Here is a 20322-nt window from a genome sequence, read left to right on the forward strand (position 1 = left end):
TATTTCAGCACTTTCACTTGATCTTATACCTTTTGACCTTTGAGGCAAAAACAAATTTAAAGAAAAAAAAAACTTTTCCAAAGAATCTCTATTAGATTATGCATGCATACACCAAGTGTAAAAAAAAAAATAATCCTGCCAGCATTGCATAAACATGACAGAAATAGTAAAATTTTGAAGTGTTTCCCTTGACCTTTGACCCCTGACCTTTGACCCCATGAACCTTAAATTTTCTAGACAATCACTGCCAGTCAGTACATGTATATATACTATGTTCCATGAAGATACCTTGAACAATTTCCAAGGTACAGAGAAAAAAGGTGAAGTTTTAATATTTTTACTTGACCTTTTGATCTTTGACCTTTGACCTCATGACCCAAACTTTCACCAGAGAATTTTAATTGAGTAATACATGTATACACTAAGTTTCAAGAAAATATCTTTATGCATTGCATAGATATAGTGGAAATAGTGAAATTTTACGTATTTGACCTTGACCTTTTGACCTTTGACCTTGAGCATGTGCACCCAAAAGTTGATAGGCACAACTTCACCCCCTAATACACATACATGCCAAGTTTCATTAGGATACCTCAAAAGGTTTTGATAGTTACCCTGTCCACAAAATTCATTACGGACGGACGGAAGGACGGACGGACGGACGGACGGACGGACGGACGGACGGACGGACAACCCGAAAACATAATGCCTCCGGCACCACTTCGTGGCGGAGGCATAAAAACACGAAGGAGACCAAAGCGGTATGTGTTTGTGTGTGTGTGTGTGTGTGTGTGTGTGCGAGCTCATGTTTGCAGATTATCATAAAGATCTTGATTTGTGAAGAAAAGGTCCTCCACATTTCATGTTTGTATAAATTGTTTTCTCTTGTCTTCTTTTTGAATTACGACGCTATGTCTAGTTTTATGTTCAATCGATTATATCATGTTACTTGTGTCTGAAATGTGGAACAATCAAATCAAATCAAATCAAAAGAAAAATGAAGTGTTAGGACAACAAAGTGAGATCGTTTGGATGATGTTTACAATATTGTATTCTCTGTATACATTTAGCAGTTCTCAAGGTAATGTAACAACCATTCCTTCCTTGCTCTGCTTGGAGGAAGCAGGATTCTTCCTAGATGCATGTTGGCATCACCTTTAGAAGACCACCGATTCAAAAACTTTCACGGAATCTCGGCAACGTGACTGAAAGTCTTCTTACCTTACACATGCCTTCCACGCACAACTCATCGTCCGACTGCGTTAGCCCACACCGCGTTCCATCCACAACTTTTTCAGCCAGCTTGGCGTAAAACCGGTTTCCCTTTGCTCTGCAGTTCAGCTCACATGGAACAGAAGCTAGTATGGATACAAATGAACAGGAGTTGATTTACAATGTGAAGTACTGTATAAGCTTTTATTTTCACGTACAGATATTTTCGCGAATTAGAAGGTCACAGACATTTTCGCGAGATGTTGTTTTCGCGATTTGACACCAACGCTATCTTGCATGCATTGTTACTCTAGTGTATGGTGACATTTTCGCGTGCTGTTAAATTCTCGATCCAACTGTGATTCACGAAATTCGCGAAAATTAAACCCTCGCGAAAATAACCACTTATACGGTACATTATCCTTCTGGTTACTCTGCAATTTATACTTCAAGGGATGCATCTGAGGAAATTTAAGTGGTATACCACTTGAAAACACAGTCATAAAGTGAATGATGAAATCAAGGGACATTGTCATTCCTTATATATCAAACAGATGTAAAAAGGACAATGTTCCAGGACCTGTGATCTTGTATTCCAATAAAATATATACATCTAATACTGTATAAAGCTTGTATATCCTTTTTATGACATGGTTACTTTCACATATATAGATTTGATAAACATTTTTTTTTTTAAACTGGAAATAAACCTACATGTAGTTGTGAAATCCAACTTGCAGAGTGAAACAGGAAATAAGAACATCATTTGTGTTCTACTAAAGAAAAGCACCACTCTGCTACACATCACAAGGGGATGGGGGTCGAACATTCTGCATTACAAAACAGACATTTCTCTCGAGTTTTTGAGCTCCTAGTATTAATGTAGCAGATCTAGCTTCATTATCTTGGCAAACACGTGGAGTTTAGGTTTCTCTTGGGCAAAGCAGAACTGCTAACTCATTTTTTATTTACATGGGATATCTGCAATTGCAAACAGAAGTCTCAAGTGAACATACTTGAATGAACACATTTGTCCCCAAATATCATTGTAAATGTCCATTTGACATACAACATCATCAATTTATCACGCGTCATACACTTACGATGTGTAATATTTCTCCTGTAGCAGGATTCATAACTGAGGACATCATGTTGCAAAAGAATTGCAGGTAACCCCAACAGACCACACCTGAAGGCATACATAAAAATACCTTGAATATGTTTGCAGAGACTCCAACTCTCCCGTTTTCGATGGGAGATCTCCTGCCGAAAGCCCATTTTTGCACATTCTCCCGTTCTCCCGTTTGAGATTTGATTTCTCCCGCCCTGGCTCTGTGTCTCCCGGTGGAAAGGATTTCTTACTTATTTCTTTCATATGTTAAAAAAATAAGCCTTAGATAGCACCAGAGAACATCTAGAACCCTAGGAACTTCGTGCTTCGCACATATCAACTTGGACTTGTTGGAGTCTCCCGTTTAGGGGTTTTGGGCGGGAGAATCTCCAGATCAGAAGGTGCTTGGGGTTGGAGTCTCTGTGTTTGTGAGGTGCGTATGAACAATTCTCTTATTGACCTGCTGCTTTCCAGATGTAATAATATGGTTGCTCTGGCACTTTTGCTGGCAAGTTTGTTGCTATGATTGTAATATTGGTAGAGGTAGTGATGGGAAGAGTGACTGTGGTTGCAGAGGAAGTGGTGATTGTGGTGGTCATGGTGGTAACAGAGGTGGTAGAGGTTGTGGCAGTGGTGAAGGTGGTAGTAATTGTGGTGACGGTGGTGATGGTGTAGGGCTTGTGATGGTGGTGATGGTGAGAGTAGTGGTGTCAGTTGTGGAGGTGGTAGTAATTGTGGTAGCAATGATGGTGTTGGGCTTGTGATGGTGGTATCGGTGATAGTAGTGGTGGTGACAGTGAAAGTAGTGGTGGTAGTAGTCACGGTGATGATGGCAGTGGTAGTGGAAATGGTGGCAGGTGTGGCAGTGTTGGTAATGCTGGCAGCAGCAATTAACGGTGACGGTAATAATGATTGTGGTGTTGGTGTCTGTATATGTTTGCAGTAGAGTTGCCTGGGAACCATTTAAACCCCTTCATAGTCCATTTCCTAATGTTGAGACAGGTCCAAACTATGTATGATGTCACATGAACATTTTTTTTTCCCCTTGGATAACTGGGCGTGGGAAAAATGGATCAATCAAGGATCTTATTCGTTGTTTAAATTTTCTACCCATCATTGATCTAGTAAACTATTTCCATTATACATCTATTGTCCAAGGTCATTTGCTTGAGTCATCCAACCTTGTGATGCTCATGGATTCAAAGATAACAGCAAGCTATCTCTCTGTTGACATTGTACTTTATGATCTATTAAAATCCTGGCAAGAGTACCATTTTTATTCCTTTAAACCCCAGTGACACCATTCTCCACTTTTTTGATGATTTTTTTTTTCATGCTTGCTCATTTGCAAGTAGCTAAGCAACCAAGAAAAGATACCACAGGAGAAATAAAATTACCTGGGGAGATGCTCTGAAGCCAGTAGTATGGAATTAGATTTGTAGAGGTCAAAATAATTATTCATGAATCAAATTAGACTAAAGAAAGTTGTCCTGGTATGGCACTGCTTAGGGTGAATGTTATTCTGGACAAAGATTGCTAAAGGCAACTCTCATTAATACAAGGCTAAAAGGATATATTGATATATCACATCATGGTATGGATATAAAAAGAATGTGGCATATATTGTACCTGGTCCAGGTGTCAATTTACACAGTCGACAATTACCTAATCAATTAAGGGGGGAACAAGTTCAGGTATTTTCCTGAAAGAGTGAGTAGGACTCCATGGTGTATAGAGTACATCAAGCTTGCTGAGCTGTGGCTCAGGAGTAGCCCAATTAAGTATAAGCTCAGGTGTAAACAGGGACCTGGATGAAGTTTGTTTAATGCAATCACTGTTTCCCCGACAACCTCTCAAAATAATATGACACTAAAGTTGGCATTGCATTTCATAAACAACTTCTACCTTGGAACACAATTTTCAATTGCCTGCCTGCCTTCAACTTCTGATATTGCAAAGTTTCTCTTTTTAGCCCAGCCACTGACAGCTATACTTCCACTTGATGGCTTACTAAACATTTCCTTTAGATAACAGAAATGTTTGAAACAACTTTAATTTGGGATGGTTGCACCATATGATCCATACAGCAGAAAAAGTGATGTAATTTCCTTTTTCCTCCACTACTAAAAATCATTACCAAACAATCCACAGAGGTCAAGTATTTCAGAGAGCAGGAGACAACCTTGATCACGTTTCCTCTGTCATGTTTCACACAGCGACTAACCTCGATGTGGTTCTACCGTTTTTTTTAATAATTCCCATTAAACGGAGGACACGCTGTAACCTTGAAAGCGGAAGAAACAAGAATCTACAATGTGTACCTGTTGTTATGGCAGCAAACTGTCTGCCAAGAATATGATTGTTTTTCATGATGTTCGGTATCATTTGATTGCCAAATTTGTGGATTTTCTTGTGTAATGACTTTTGTTCTTTTTTTTCCACTAGTGGTTTTATTAAAGTGAGTTGGAGTCTTAGGCAAATTAATGAAGTTCTAATCTGTGTATATTTCAATGTGAACTTCAATGTCTATTTGTTTCCGTATCAACAACACTTCAGCAAAAACATTCAGTTATTTCATAAATACCACTAAAAACTACACAAAAGAAAATACAAGCACATGTGTAAAAATAAGGACAAGCTATGTAAAGTTCAAATGGTTCTCTACCAAGTATTTGAGACATGAGAAAAGAAATGTTGACATCAAACTCCTCTGACATCCAAATCTAAAAGTGAATAGTAAATAGCAGTGACAGATCCACAGGGGGTGCACCGCGGGCATGCGCCCCCTCTTTATTTTTGGTTTTAAAAAAAGAAAAAAAAAAGGAAAAAATGGGGGGCGTGCGTCCCCCTTGAATTTTGCAAAGGCGCAACCCCTTTACTGAATTCCTGGATCCGCCCCTGAATTCCCCTGAAACAGTTATGACAAATCCATGATTTAGAGTAAGCTACACATATATTACTTTCATTCATCACCTGATCTTACTAGAAAATATCTTAAAGTATAACAAAATATAAAGCATATACCTCATATGGAGAAATCCATAAATTAATTAAAGTATTCATAGATCAAACACAACTGGAAGAGAGAAGCCTATTAACTCTGTATGTTTTTCCAAATGCAGTAGGCCCCACTAGATATAATATCGGTACTGTACATACATCAACATAATGTATTTTATTTTTCTGTGCTGAATTAATTGAATTGAATTGAATTGAACTGAACTGAATTGAATTCAATGTAATATGAAAAAAGTAAATAATATTATATACTTGTACGAGGAGACACAAAGTATTTATGGCAATAGTCTTTTTCATATCAAAGTGATCTTTGTCAAGAGTAACATAAAGTAACAATTATTATGATGATGCTTCCTTGTTCATGTGGTTGTGCTGGTGAATGTATGAGTGTGCAGTTGAGATAATGATGTGAAAAAATGAAAAAAAAAAATCTCCTTTTCTTTTCTTTTCATGTTTTACTCCCAAGTGGTTTTACACCACATATGGGATTTATTGCAGGGAAAGCACCCGAGTTTCACCACACACATGATTTGAGTCAGAAGGCTTGTGGATTTCCTTCTAATTTACTCAATGAACACTGTACGTCTGGGTCTATGTGTAGAAATACACTCACTGAATGAACATTTTTAGCCCACCAGAGGTTGTGACAATGGTCAGGTGGTTTGGGCACTGTCTGCATTCAATGGCAAGGTCTACGGTTCAAACCCTGCTGGGAATTCTTGTCATCTTGAGTGACAAACTTTATTCCTTATGGCTCCCCTCCCCTCCTCCCTCAACCCACCCCCACGCACATACACAGGTGCATAAATAGGTATACGGCTGGTCAGAATTTGGCACTTGTCTGCTTTCAAGTTGCAGCTTTGCTGGAATACTAGTACTTCCCCGAGGAATGAAGGGTACAGTACGGGCAAGGAGGTATCACACACAAAAACACTGACAGACACTGACAGTGACAGGAAATCTACATGGTACAAAAGTTTCTCTAGCCATCTATTTGTACCCTTGGCGCTTGCTCGCTCATGTCTTTGCAATACTAACCAGCTGCATTTACACACATAAAAATCAGTAGAAGGGACACATTGGGGACATTATTAAATCACATTATGATGTTGTCTACTCGGGCAAGATGGCTACCTGAACCACATCGTGAGCGAAACGCCATGACTGGCGTGAGTTTGATAACCTAGAGGTCATTGGCAGTAATGGCGAGCCTGGAAAGCGCTAAAAGATCTCGAGAAAAACAGTGTTACTGAGTGAGAAAGATGAAAACCAAGTGTAGGGGAAAGGGGCGGGGAAACGAGAGGAAAAGAGGATTACCTGGCTGCAAGTTGACTCACCATCATAACGTCTGCAGTGCCGTTCCGTCTTGTCTACCAAACTTACGAGTTTTCACGAGAATATGTGTCCAAAAAAAATGTACCAGCTTATAGATTTAAAGATAATATCTGGGAATGATTCAGCTTTGACAAGACCAATGTTCCCATGCCACTATGACTGTACTTTATGACCCCCCCCCCCCCAAAAAAAAAAAAAAAAATAGCAGAAAGAAGTAGAAAAAGAAATTGCACTTTTTTTTTGTAAATAAGGGAAGGTTCTCTGACATAAAATATTTCCAAGACTGATCGCGTTGCAAACGGCAGGTGTAGTAGCGACTGGCCGCTCGAGATCACGTGTTGTTAAAAAGCACACTGGACCTCCTTTCCGGCGGGTCATTCGAACATAATGCCAAATATTAATGGCAGAATCAAATTACAATATCGAAGATCCACTTTAATGACGCCAAATCAATATTGCATTGCCATCATGCTTGATGAAACTATCATTTCTGTATGTTTAAAAAAAAAATATCGGTATTTGAATTGCGATCGACATCCCGCTATTTGTCTGTGTGAATTAATGAATCACTGCTTACACATGTTCGATACTGGAATCTCACCTTGATTCTGTATCACCAGAGAAAAACCTCGATACTGTAATCGCGTGTGGAGTTTGGGGAAAAAACGACAGTGCGAGTGATGAAGAGGAATAATTTCATAGCTACTAAATACGCGCCTACTATATACTAGTATACAATCCGAACTGATACAGTTGCATGATGGGGTGTAAACAGAGCTACCAAGTCTCACGCATTGTGAGTGAGAATCAAGCATTTAGGGTCTGTCTCACGATCTCACGCATGGCACGCATTTTTCTCACGCATCGGGAGCATAGCTTAAGGAATTAAAGTGAGAGTTGCAATTGAAGGCATATTTCCCTTTTGTCTTTCAAAATAAGTAAAAAAGTAGTCACTTAAGTATGCACTGGGTCAGCTCGCACCATTTAAGAGCTAAAAATTGAAAAAGCTCGCAACCGTGGGAGGGCGGACACCCCCCTCCGACAACCTCCCCTCGTTCAGTCGCTTCGCTCCCTCGCTCACGCACATGCGTGCGCGCTGAGATGCTGAGTCATGAAAATCTCACTCATACAAAATTTTTGAACTTGGCATCTATGTGTAAATGATATGAGGTCGAGCAGATTAGGCTATTTAGCATCCTCACAATTTTATGTTGTTACATTCCAGTGGCGAATCCAGGAGAGGGCGCACCGGGCACACGCCCCTTTTAAAACAAAAGAAATATAAAGAAAAAAACGGGGGGGGGGGGGGGCGGGCGTAGCGCGTGCGCCTCAACTGGATTCGCCCCTGCATTCCACAAGACATCTTGCTAGATATCAATGCTGATATGGTTGTACTATACTGAATTGTGTAAATGTTGTATGTCATACGTTAAGTGTCATTTAAATTATCTTACACTGTAAAAACATCGGTGTTAGATTTAACACCACGGGTGTTAAATCTAACACCGATCAAACTTCAATAAAGGACCACACCCACAGGTGTTAAAAATGCACTGTGATGGTGTTGAATAGTGTTCACTTGACACTTCGTGGTGTTAATTTGACACTGTACCTGGTGTTATTTTGACACTGTACTGGTGTTAATTCAAAAATGACACCACATGGCATGGGCGTCACCAGGGGGGGTGCGCTGGGTGCGAACGCACCCCCCTTCAGAACCTAAAAAAAAAAAAAAAAAAAAAAAAAAAAACAAGCGACTTCAACGCCGGACGCTAAATAATTGTTCTTTTTTTTAATTTTTCTTCTTATTTTTTTTTTATTTTGCACCAGGAGGAAAAAAAACAAAAAACAAAACAAAACAAAGACAAATACAAAAAACAAAACAATCGCACCCCGGCTCTGGCAGCACTGATGCTATACATACATCACGTGTTTACTATCTATCGCCCGTACTGTATACGTAAGGTATATTTCATTCATTGTGCAACGGATTATCAGTTCAGAATATACACAAGCTCCGTCGCATGGGAGGGAGATAACCCGCCTACACCCTCCCCCGCTATAGGTCTCCAATCAGTGGCGTAACTGGGGGGGGGGGGGGGGGGGCACGTACCCCCCCCCCCCCCACCCGCCCCCATCCGCTGGTTTTAAAAAAAAAAATCAAAATGGTAATTCAAGGGTTGGTAAACTGCTTTTGAAATTGACATAAAAGGGTGAGCAAGAAATTCATTTTTTTTTCCTCTAAGATTTCTTTTAACCATAATTAAAAAGGCATAAATAGCGTGAAAGAATGTTCAAAAAGCTCGGAGCCGAAAAAAGATTGTGATTCAGCGTGATTCCTGGTTGTCATTCTGAATGATAAGCAGGATGGAGCAGTGTACTCAGAACATCCGAACGGCAAAGAGTCGCTGCAATGTTGCGCAATGTGATGTAGAATGTACACCTCTGTACCTCACACTTTGTTATATCAAAGCTAGATCAGTCACTGAGTGTTGCTTTACATACTATAGTCTATATAAAAATGCCTTGCATTGCCAATAATAAGACTTGACCTGGGCTATTTCCCAACTTTTCCATGTATAAAACACACACACACAAACACAAACAATTAGGGGATGCTCTAAAGTGCAGATTTTGGACATCCTTCCCCCGCTTGGTCACTTCGACGCCCCCTCGCTGGTCATACCTCCCCCAATCATGAACATAAACCGACATCCTTGACTACCAGTGGCGCACCCCCCCCCCCCTTAATTTCCAAAGCGAAAAAAAAAAACATAGCTACAAACGGCAGTTTTTGGACTGTAAAATGTCAAAATTTTCACGCTCGCTCGCTCCGCTCGCTCGTATTTTAACGCTATGCCATTCTCCTGATGTTGCTGCCAGTATTCAATCAATTGCCAGCAGTTGCGCCCGGTGCGCCACCCCTCCTTAATGATTTCCAAAGCGAAAAGGAACAGCTACAAACGGCAGTTTTTAGACTGTAAGATGTCAAAATTTTCAAGCTCGCTCGCTCCGCTCGCTCGCATTTTAATCAATTCAATTCAATTCAAACTTTATTTCATTTTTCGAAAAGAACATAAACATTTCACTTTCTTTGGTAACATATAGAATAAGGTTGCATAATCAAAACAAAGTAAATTGAAAAAAAAACCAACATAATTGCGGAAATTTGGGGTAACAAAAACGTTGTAAGGAAAATTGATTGACTGAAGTGATACAGACGATATAATTGTTATGCCATTCTCCTGATGTTGCTGCCAGTAATTGCCAGCAGTTGTGCCCGGTGCGCCACCCCCTTTAATTTCGAAAGCGAAAAGGAATAGCTACAAACGGCAGTTTTTAGACTGTAAGATGTCAAAATTTTCAAGCTCGCTCGCTCCGCTCGCTCGCATTTTAATCAATTCAATTCAAACTTTATTTCATTTTTCGAAAAGAACATAAACATTTCACTTTCTTTGGTAACATAGAATAAGGTTGCATAATCAAAACAAAGTAAATTGAAAAAACCAACATAATTGCGGAACTTTGGGGTAACAAAAACGTTGCATGGAAAATTGATTGACTGAAGTGATACAGACGATATAATCGTTATGCCATTCTCCTGATGTTGCTGCCAGTAATTGCCAGCAGTTGTGCCCGGTGCGCCACCCCCTTTAATTTCGAAAACGAAAAAATATAGCTATAAACGGCAGTTTTTTGACTGTGTCAAAATTTTCAAGCTCACTCGTTCTGCTCGCTCGCATTTGAATCGTTATCCCATTCTCCTGATGTTGTTGCCAGTAATTGCCAGCAGTTGCGCCCGATGCGCCCTGCTTAATTTCCACGGCGAAAAAATTATAGCTACAGACGGTAATTATTTTTTTTTTAATGTAAAATGTCAACATTTTCAAGCTCGCTCGCATTTAATCGCTTTGCCATTCTCCTGATGTTACTGCCAGTAATTGCCAACAGTTGCGCCCGGTGCGCCCCCCCCCCCCCCCCCCCCACTTAAATTTTCAAAGCGAAAAAATGTAGCTAAAAACTGCATTTTTAAAACTGTGAAATGCCAAAATTTTCGAGCTCGCTCGCTTGCTCGCTCGCATTTAATCGTTGTGCCATGCTCCTGATGTTGCTGCCAGTAATTGCCAGCAGTTGCGCCCGGTGCGCCCCCTTCATTTCCAAAGCGAAAACATATAGCTACAAACCGCAGTTTGGGATTGTAAAATACATTGTATCACAATTTTCAAGCTCGCTCGCTCCGCTCGCTCGCATTCAATTGCTATGCAACCTTTTTTTTTTTCTTTTTACAAAAAGTCCCTCCGTGGGAGGGGTATCCCCCTCCTACACCCTCTCCCGCTCGGTTGCTTCGCTCCCTCGCCGAGGATCTCACACCGTCACATATACCTCCGTAATAGTCCTTCATAGTATTTTTATTTTCACTATGCTCTGTAAACGCGACTTTTACACTCTTGTTTTTACAAAAAGTTCCTATCGTGGGAGGGGGTATCCCCCTCCCACACCCTCCGCACTGAAGGAGCGGAATGGATCATCGCCGAGGATCTCACACCGTCACATAATGTACCCCCGTATAGTCCTTCATAGCGAAAGATTCGTGTATGTACATACAATCACATGTTTATGTACAATATATTATAGAGTATGTGTAAATGTACATGATGACACAGGAGCCAATAAATCAATTTTAAAAAAAATCTCACAGTTTAAATTTACTGTCAAAACGCACCCCCCTTGAAAAAAAGCTGGTGACGCCCCTGCATGGTGTTGATTTGATATTTATTAATGGTTTAACACCCGTCCAGCTTCAATAAGAGACCACACCAGCTGGTGTTACTTTGGTGTAAATTTATTTTCACATTTGTTCAAAAATCTAGTATTTTAATGTAAAATTCTTGATCGTCTTGTTTAAATTAAAAATCAACAAGAAGTGCAGTTACTAAGAAACTCTTCAAAAAACAGAACTTTTAAAATTTGGAAATGACACCCGGAGGTGTTAATTTAACACCATAAATGAGCACCGAAAATTTAACACCAGCTCGGTGTTCACTATTTAACACCGGACTTTTTGCAGTGTATACATGTATTTAAAATTGAAGGATGCAGAAATGAATCCCTTTCATTGGTCACTAGACCGCTGAAGACCGAAGTATTATTTAGTATTAATCCTTGTCTTCGACTTGTTGCTGTTGATTTTGTTTCACTTCTCCCATCTTCCACTCCGTTACTATGGTTACCAACACATACCTTTGATGAAGGGTTCCCACTGGTACTGTTTCCCCATGAAAGTCTCTTGGTTGAACTTCTCACACTGCTCCGCCCTAAAATCGATACTCCCGGGCGGACACGACTGTAAAATAAAAAGAGCACGTCGGTCCAATTACGCGCCCCATTAACACATTATCATTTTCTCCCTTTTCTTTCTTGTCCACAAGCAATTTGATTTTTTTCTATAAATACGACCACAATCAACTATACTACATGGTGTATATGACATCCTCGGAATAAGAATGAAACTGGCTGGCCTACGGCGATAACACGCAGTTAACAAGTTACGGCAACATTAAAATGAAATCATGAGAGACCGCAAGTATTTAGGCCTAAGAACAGCATCTTTCTTGCGGAAGATATCAGAAATCAAATCTACCATGCATGATTGAGACTTGAGATGGTTATCGACTGTCATAAAAACATAACTGGAGGCAAGGTTGATCAAAATGTATTACACTGTTTAATACTTTAAGACGAGAACACTTGGCGATTAACTTGGATAATCAATAATAAACCAAAGATATGAAATTAACGAAATTAGTTCAGGTTTCGCACCTCTCTCAAAAGATAATGAACCAGTGGCAACTGAAATAAAACTGTTTTCAAAGAAAAAAAAAAAAGAGAGACCCGGGGGTCTCGCGCTCACCTGAGTAACACAAGTTCACATTCCATGCATTCTTGCAGACTCTTACCTGAGAACATTGGAAACTTGTGGTGGAGGGTAGCTTTGAGAGCTGGCATGCTAACTGTCGAGTTTGGTGAATATTCATCAAGGGGTTTCCAATGATTATGAGCATGTATAATTTACATTACCATTTGGACCCATCCCACCCCACTTCCTTGGGTCCCAAGAGAGGGGGGGGGGGACCCCTGCCCCCCCCCCCCCCCCCCAGGTGGGGTATGGTGCCCATTTGATGGAATTGAGATTCTGTCCCCCAAGGGATGCTACCTGCCAAGTTTGGTGAAAATTCATCATGTGGTTCTCAAGAAAAAGATGAAAATTTACAATTTTGGGCCCAATTTAGGCCCCCTGGGGCCCCCAGGTTGGGCATGGTGCCCACTTGATGGAAATTAGATTCTTTCCCCCTAGGGATGCTACCTGCCAACTTTGATGAAAATGCATTGTAGGGTTTTCAAGAAAAAGATGAAAATTTACAATTTTGGGCCCTAAATTTAGGTCCCTGCCCCCCCCCCCCCCCCCAGGTGCGGCACGGTGCCCATTTGATTGGAATGAGATTCTCTCCCCCTAGAGATGCTACCTGCCAAGTTTGGTGAAAATTCATCATGGCATTTTCAAGAAAAAGATGAACATGTACAATTTGGGCCCCATTAGGACCCCTCACCACCCCCCTCCCCTGGGTCCCAAGGGGGGCACTCCTGATTCCGCCATGAACAAACTTGAAACTACAGTCATCAGTGTACTAATTTATAGTATTAAATTAGCTCTACCACTTCTGATTCTAGAGAAGAAGATTTTTTAAGATTCCTTAATTTTGGGGGGTTTGGGCCCCTCTGGGGCCCCCCCCCCCCCCCCCAGGTGGGGCATGGTTCCCACTTGAACAAATTGAGATCCTATCCTCCTAGGGATGCTACCTGCCAAGTTTGGTGAAAATAGGTCAAGGGGTTCTCAAGAAGAAGATGAAAATGTAAAAAGTTTACGCACGACGGACGACGGACGACGGACGCCGGACGCCGGACGAAGAGCGATCGCAATAGCTCACTTGAGCCTTCGGCTCAGGTGAGCTAAAAACCACAACCCTCTAAAATCAAACTAGGATTTATCGAAGTTGTAGTCTTGGAGTAAATTAGATTGTTTTATTTCTAGAAATGACTGGAAGATTCCTTAAATACATCCCACTTCAAGAAAGGGCTTTTAAATCTCTCGAAATTAGAAATTATAAAGGGCACACACTCGATACGTAATTATTTCATTTGACAGAACATTCTTTTGACAAAAAAAAGTTTTGTTAAATCTTTCTCTTACCTTTGTATTGCACAATTTGTACTGTTTGTATAACCCGACGCACTGATTGGCACCCGTCAGCACCCTACAAAAGCAAGCAAACAAAGAAAGAAACAAATAAACAAACAATCAAAAATATGGGCGTCGAATTATACATTATCCATAGCACACAATGATTATCTTCCATGAATTCTCTGAAGAAGTACGAGAGAATGTATAAGGAAGGGGAAGAAGAGGAAAAAAGAAACGAAAACAAAGAGAGAAGAACAATATAGCAATAGCTAAAAGAAGGAGAAGACAAAGTATTCTATTTTGTCACGTATTCATGGCAATTCGTGCCTTCGCTCTCCCTTCAATTTCTCCAAATCTTGTTTTTATTTGTTCTCTGGGGCTGCCGTGGGAGAGGACTTGGCTCATGATACCGACACGACCGACATGCCTTTTCCTGACATGAGACGTCGTGAGAGGGTCATCACGCGTGGGAAATAAACGTTGGTGATCTAAGACACCTTGTTCACCAGGGTAAAGTAACATTAGAGTGATGATATAGGTGTTGTAAACACTTACAGAGAAATACATACGATCAAACACACAGACAGACATACAAATAAGCATGCAAACAAACAAACAAACACCCACACAAACGCCCACACCCTATTAACGAGTAAAGAGGCTGTTCAAGGCTGAAAAAAAAAAAATCGGGAGGATAATTAGACACAAGTAAATTCGAAATAAAATGTCGTTTTATGCCGGAAGGAAATTCTACTCGATTTTTTTTTTTCAACTGTAATAAAGACAGTCAGTTTGAACAAAGAGAATGATGAAAAATCGTTTATTTCTATATTCTTACATTGGAAATGACAATAAAAAATCATGGAACTACACGTTTCACATAACAAAACAGTGGCATTGGTCACAAGCGCATGCGCAAAGCAGAAAGGTGATAACGTCATCATCTCCATAACCCTCCAGTATCGTCGGCCTTATGCCAAAAGGGCCTAAAGAACTTCCACTGAAGTGCCAAAGGGGCACTATATACTTATAGTGTACAAAGTCTGTGGCATAACAGTGGAAGTGGTTTAAGGCCCTTTTGGCATAGGGCCGACGATATGATAGTTGATACAAACATAATCATTACATCAGTCACTTTTGGCAGTAATTTCAGACTAGCAACACTTTAATTTACCACGGAGTCATTGCTTACTGGATCCTGATGGCCCATGTATACAATCTCTTGGAATAATTATACCACAGCTCGGAGCTAGGCTGCGGCATGTGATACGGAACTCTGTTCAGGCGACAGTGAGTAAACGTCTTAACTGATGTCGTGTCGTGATTCAGATGCGGAAGGATACAACATGTGAACATGAATTTCAGGGGAAAAAAAAGTATAAAGGAAAGAAAGGAAGATGAAGAAGGGGGTCTTGGGATAATTAATCTGCATGGGTCTCGTGCACTTCGGAGATTATTAGGATGAAGAGTAGGGGGAAGGAAGCGGGTGACTCACATAAACCCGACTTTTGTACCTGTGGTCCGCATTATGAAAAGACGTCGCCTCAAGCCATAAAGGAGACAGGGGAGAAGATGGGGGAAGTGGAGAGATTAAATTCATGATGAAGTTCATCTCGGGAGTCGTAACGGTCGTTCCGTTGCGACCCTTTCTCCAATTTTTCCTCCCGAGTCGAAACAATGTCGTCTTAGTTCCGAATGACCCGATTTCAGTCTTAGACAAATCACCTGTTCGGAATCTCTCCAAACCAGTATACGAAACTATAAAAAAACAAACAAACTGTGTTTTCATAACCGGTTGCTATATCATCATAAAAAAGGCTAAATTATCTTTTCCCAACTTCTCGATTAACGACATCGCATTATCTCCTTCCAAGGCCATCCCCCCTAAAAAAAAAGATCATTATTTCAGGGAAATGTTCTTTGCAGGAATGTATACTTCTCGAGTATTTTTTTGAAATATTTTTTTGAGCATCGACAGTGTAGTCCTTCAGCATTCTACAACAACAATATCAGAGGCCTGACACATCACCTTCAGGTATACAGTTATAGGGCCTACACGATATCTAATAGTGTTGCCATAATCCCGAAAGAAAATTTTGCCGCGAGTTGCCTAGCAACCCAAGCCCTGTTTCCGATGCGGGAAAGCGGTCGGGTTCTGTTCCATAACGTCTGCTAAATTTGCGATTCGGAGACATCTTGTCTGCGTCAATTACACTATTGAAATCTATACCTCATAACAAGGAATTTATACTCTCGATATGTCAACAACTCCCTACTATTCATGTGGTAAAGTAATAATTACTTTCATCAATTACCCTGGCTCGCAAAAATCTGGAATATTTCTTAAAGGGATTATATCTAATGCATTATTCTCTCTTTTGCCGAGGCGGCCATTTCAACAAAATTTCATCTGCAGTTGATGATTGACAAATGAACATAAGACGACCTTTAAAAAATCATCTCTATATATATAATATGAGGTTTACAGCATTGGTCTACAGAGTTTTGAGGACTTGACCTAGAATGTAGACTGAAATTCATAAAAGCAAACTAACAAACAAAATTGCCGTACTACTTGTGTTGTTTGACATAATAAGTTTCTACAAACGTACACTGCGGTGTTCACGTATTTGAATTACACTTTCATCTCGAAAAAAAAAAAATTAGAGTAATTTTGTTTGAAAGCATGATAACACTCGGTGCGCTGGTTGGATTCAGTGGTCCCTTAGCCGCGGAGGAGTGGCACATGTCACGCATATCAACGAGGCAGCCGTCCGTCCAGTCGAGCATGTTTTGAGACGAGACGTTCGCATAAAGGGCACTGACCCTCGAGCGATCAGGCCTCTCGAGCTCTCAACTCCCCCTTCCCGAACCCCCTCCCCTCCCTCCCTCTTCTACCCTTCCCGCTAGAAAGAGCGCATTCTCCCTTGTATTGGATGTGTCGCCGCGTTAATTTCTCCAAAATTTGCACTCATTAGGCCCATTATGTTGGATTCGTAGCACAGGTGTTTCACATGGAGACACCCAGTGTGAAGTCGTCTACCTCGTCTCCCTTCTACCAGCCTCGCTTGATCCTCTCCACACCTGTCTCTTCTTCATTTACTCTCCCCACCGCCCTACTCCCTACCCCTACGGGTGCTACCCCTACCCAACGGCGTAGCCAGGATTTCATCTTAGGGGGGGCGGTTAGTCTGCGAGGGAGCGAAGCGACCGAGCCCGAGCGAGCGGAGCGAGCGAGGGGGGGGGGGGGGGGGGAGGGTGTGGGAGGGGGGTGTCCCCCCTCCCACGGTAAGAACTTTTTGCATTTGGATGTTGTAAATGGTGCAATTTGATGTATGTTTTTGCGCGTTTTATCGACGTGAAACAGTCCCACTTGTTTATGGTGGCAGTTCATTTTGATGTAGATTATTATTGAACAATTTGCCTATAAAATGGTATATATTTTAGATTCACTTCTTATATTAATTCTTTTTACTGAATATCATGAACGCGACTGAACCCGAGCGAGCGGAGCGAGCGAGGGGGTAGGGGAGGGTGTGGGAGGGGGGTGTCCCCCCCTCCCACAGTAAGAACTTTTTGCATTTTGATGTTGCAAATGGTGCAGTTTGATGCATGATTTTGCGCGTTTTATCGACGTGAAACAGTCCCACTTGTTTATGGTAGCAGTTTATTTTGATGTAATTATTGAACAATTTGCCTATAAAATGGTATAATTCAAATACACTTCTTGTATCAATTCTTTTCATTGAATATCATGAACACGACTGAACCCGAGCGAGCGGAGCGAGCGAGGGGGGAGGGGAGGGTGTGGGAGGGGGGTGTCCCCCCTCCCACGGTAGGAACTTTTTGCATTTTGATGTTGCAAATGGTGCAATTTGATGCATGTTTTTGCGCGTTTTATCGACGTGAAACAGTCCCACTTGTTTAAGGTAGCAGTATATTTTAGTGTAGATTATTATTGAACAATTTGCCTATAAAATGGTATAATTCAAATACACTTCTTGTATCAATTCTTTTCATTGAATATCATGAACACGACTGAACCCGAGCGAGGGAGTAGGGGAGGGTGTGGGAGGGGGGTGTCCCCCCTCCCACGGTGAGAACTTTTTGCATTTTGATGTTGCAAATGGTGCAATTTGATGCATGTTTTTGCGTGTTTTAACGAGTTGAAACAGTCCCACTTGTTTAAGGTAGCAGTATATTTTAGTGTAGATTATTATTGAACAATTTGCCTATAAAATGGTATAATTTTAGATACACTTCTTGTATCAATTCTTTTCACTGAATATCATGAACGCGACTAAACCCAAGCAAGCGGAGCGAGCGAGGGGGTAGGGGAGGGTGTGGGAGGGGGTGTCCCCCCTCCCACGGTGAGAACTTTTTGCATTTTGATGTTGCAAATGGTGCAATTTGATGCATGTTTTTGCGTGTTTTAACGAGTTGAAACAGTCCCACTTGTTTAAGGTTGCAGTATATTTTAGTGTAGATTATTATTGAACAATTTGCCTATAAAATGGTATAATTTAGATACACTTCTTGTATCAATTCTTTTCACTGAATATCATGAACGCGACTAAACCCGAGCGAGCGGAGCGAGCGAGGGGGTAGGGGAGGGTGTGGGAGGGGGGTGTCCCCCCTCCCACGGTGAGAACTTTTTGCATTTTGATGTTGCAAATGGTGCAATTTGATGCATGTTTTTGCGTGTTTTAACGAGTTGAAACAGTCCTACTTGTTTAAGGTTGCAGTATATTTTAGTGTAGATTATTATTGAACAATTTGCCTATAAAATGGTATAATATGAATACACTAGTCTTCTTGTACTAATTCTTACACTGAGTATCATGAACGCTGTCTGTTCAGCAATCAAACAGAAAAAGCATGCACACGAGGGTGTAGATAGGGGCATATCCCCTCCCACACGAAGGTGATTTTGCGTTTTCAGACCTGAAATTCAGCGATCTGGTGCAAATTTTTGGTGCGATACTTTTTCATCGAAGTGTTAAAATCACGGAATTTAGCTCTTATTCCGAATGTGCACCATCTGTGCGTATGTATAAAGTCTAGTGAGGTAGAGCTTAGGGGAAGGGGGATTCCTCTTCCCGCTCGCGGAGCTTTTGCGTTTTTAGAATTGAAATAAAGCGATCTGGGTATAGCCACAGGAGAAGGCGTGGGCGAGTGTTAACTCCACCCTTCCCTTCCCATGGAGCTTTTATCTTTTTAAGGTTGAAATTGAGATATCTCGTATACGCATATTTGATGGAATCAACATTTGGGAAATCACCACAAAAAAAAAAGAAAACACCTGATTGGGGGGGGGGGGGCTGAGGGAGGAAAGGGTCGATTAAAAGGGGAAATTCCCCTTATACATGAGGGAACCTTCAGTTTTCGGAATATAAGTGATAAGTCTTGTGCACTCAGAATTATTCAGAATTTTTTGTAAATCTAAAAAGTGTACTTAGCTAGGGAAAGAGGCACAGAGGGGGAGGGTTTGGGAGGGGGATACCCCCTCCCAAGCACGAGAGATTTTGCATATTTTGAATTGAAATTCAACGATCTGGTGCACACTTTGAATGAAATGTATGTGCATGCATACAGTATACACGCATTTTTTTCCGCCTCCCAAATCCCCGGTCCAAATCTTAGGGGGGGCGACCGCCCCCATCGCCCCCCCCCCCCCCCTGGCTACGCCAGTGCCCCTACCCCCTTTCCCTCCCCTTTCCCCTCGTCTTTTACCCTTTTATACTGCATACTGACACTCATCAAATCTCATTCACATAATGTGTGTTTGCTGACAGCAAGTAGGAGAGATAATTTCCATCTATCTATTATAGTCTTGGTAAACTCCATGCTCTGGGATTTGGATGTGATTTGGTGTTGGAATCATGGTATCTGTTCACCAAAAGCTCAAATTTCCACTCAACCCTCTGGCTGCGGTATATGGGCAAAATCAAGCCCCGATATTTGCATTGTCATTCATTCAGTTCGTACAACAATCAAAATAACAAAATTTTGTAACCTAATATTTTTCAGATAGTTTTGCTAACCATTGATTAATTGTCACACACGCAAAGTGGCATCAACTTGCGTTATGCGGAAACCGAATTGATATAATAACTGCTTGACATATAGTATGGTAGTATGATGTATAACAAGACCAAGCTTGCCGTATTTCAAAAACTCGGTACCTTCACGCTTTCTCGGGAAAATCACATACAGGAATGAAGATCATATTCAATTGCTACTTCTATGTTTCTCAAGCACGCGGAAGAATTTCAATCGACGAAAATGTAACCAATTATTAGAACGAGCTTGTGTCAAACATGAAGCGCGAGAGCAATGATAGCGCAGTGGCACGTTGCCTGGGCAGCCAGCAGCAACTGAAGGAGTCGGCGGTGACACCGGTGAT

The 20322-nt window shown here is 41.2% G+C and overlaps 1 protein-coding gene across 1 annotated transcript in view; it reads right to left on the reverse strand.

Annotated features, from left to right (window-relative positions):
* Window positions 1–1071: 1071 nt before the first annotated feature.
* LOC139721223 (papilin-like) overlaps window positions 1072–20322 on the reverse strand; it is a 78752-nt gene continuing 59501 nt past the window's right edge. Inside the window, exons 4-6 of the mRNA XM_071632547.1 lie at window positions 13926–13989; window positions 11918–12020; window positions 1072–1358 (exon numbers count right to left, since the gene is read on the reverse strand). Coding sequence (XP_071488648.1) covers window positions 1174–1358; window positions 11918–12020; window positions 13926–13989 — 352 coding nt within the window. The 3' untranslated portion in view covers window positions 1072–1173. The remainder of the gene's footprint in view (window positions 1359–11917; window positions 12021–13925; window positions 13990–20322) is intronic.

The sequence above is a fragment of the Diadema antillarum genome, unplaced genomic scaffold (genome assembly GCF_040938485.1).
Source record: "Diadema antillarum isolate AM-2024a unplaced genomic scaffold, OU_Dant_1.0 scf00000140, whole genome shotgun sequence".
Taxonomy (NCBI): domain Eukaryota; kingdom Metazoa; phylum Echinodermata; class Echinoidea; order Diadematoida; family Diadematidae; genus Diadema; species Diadema antillarum.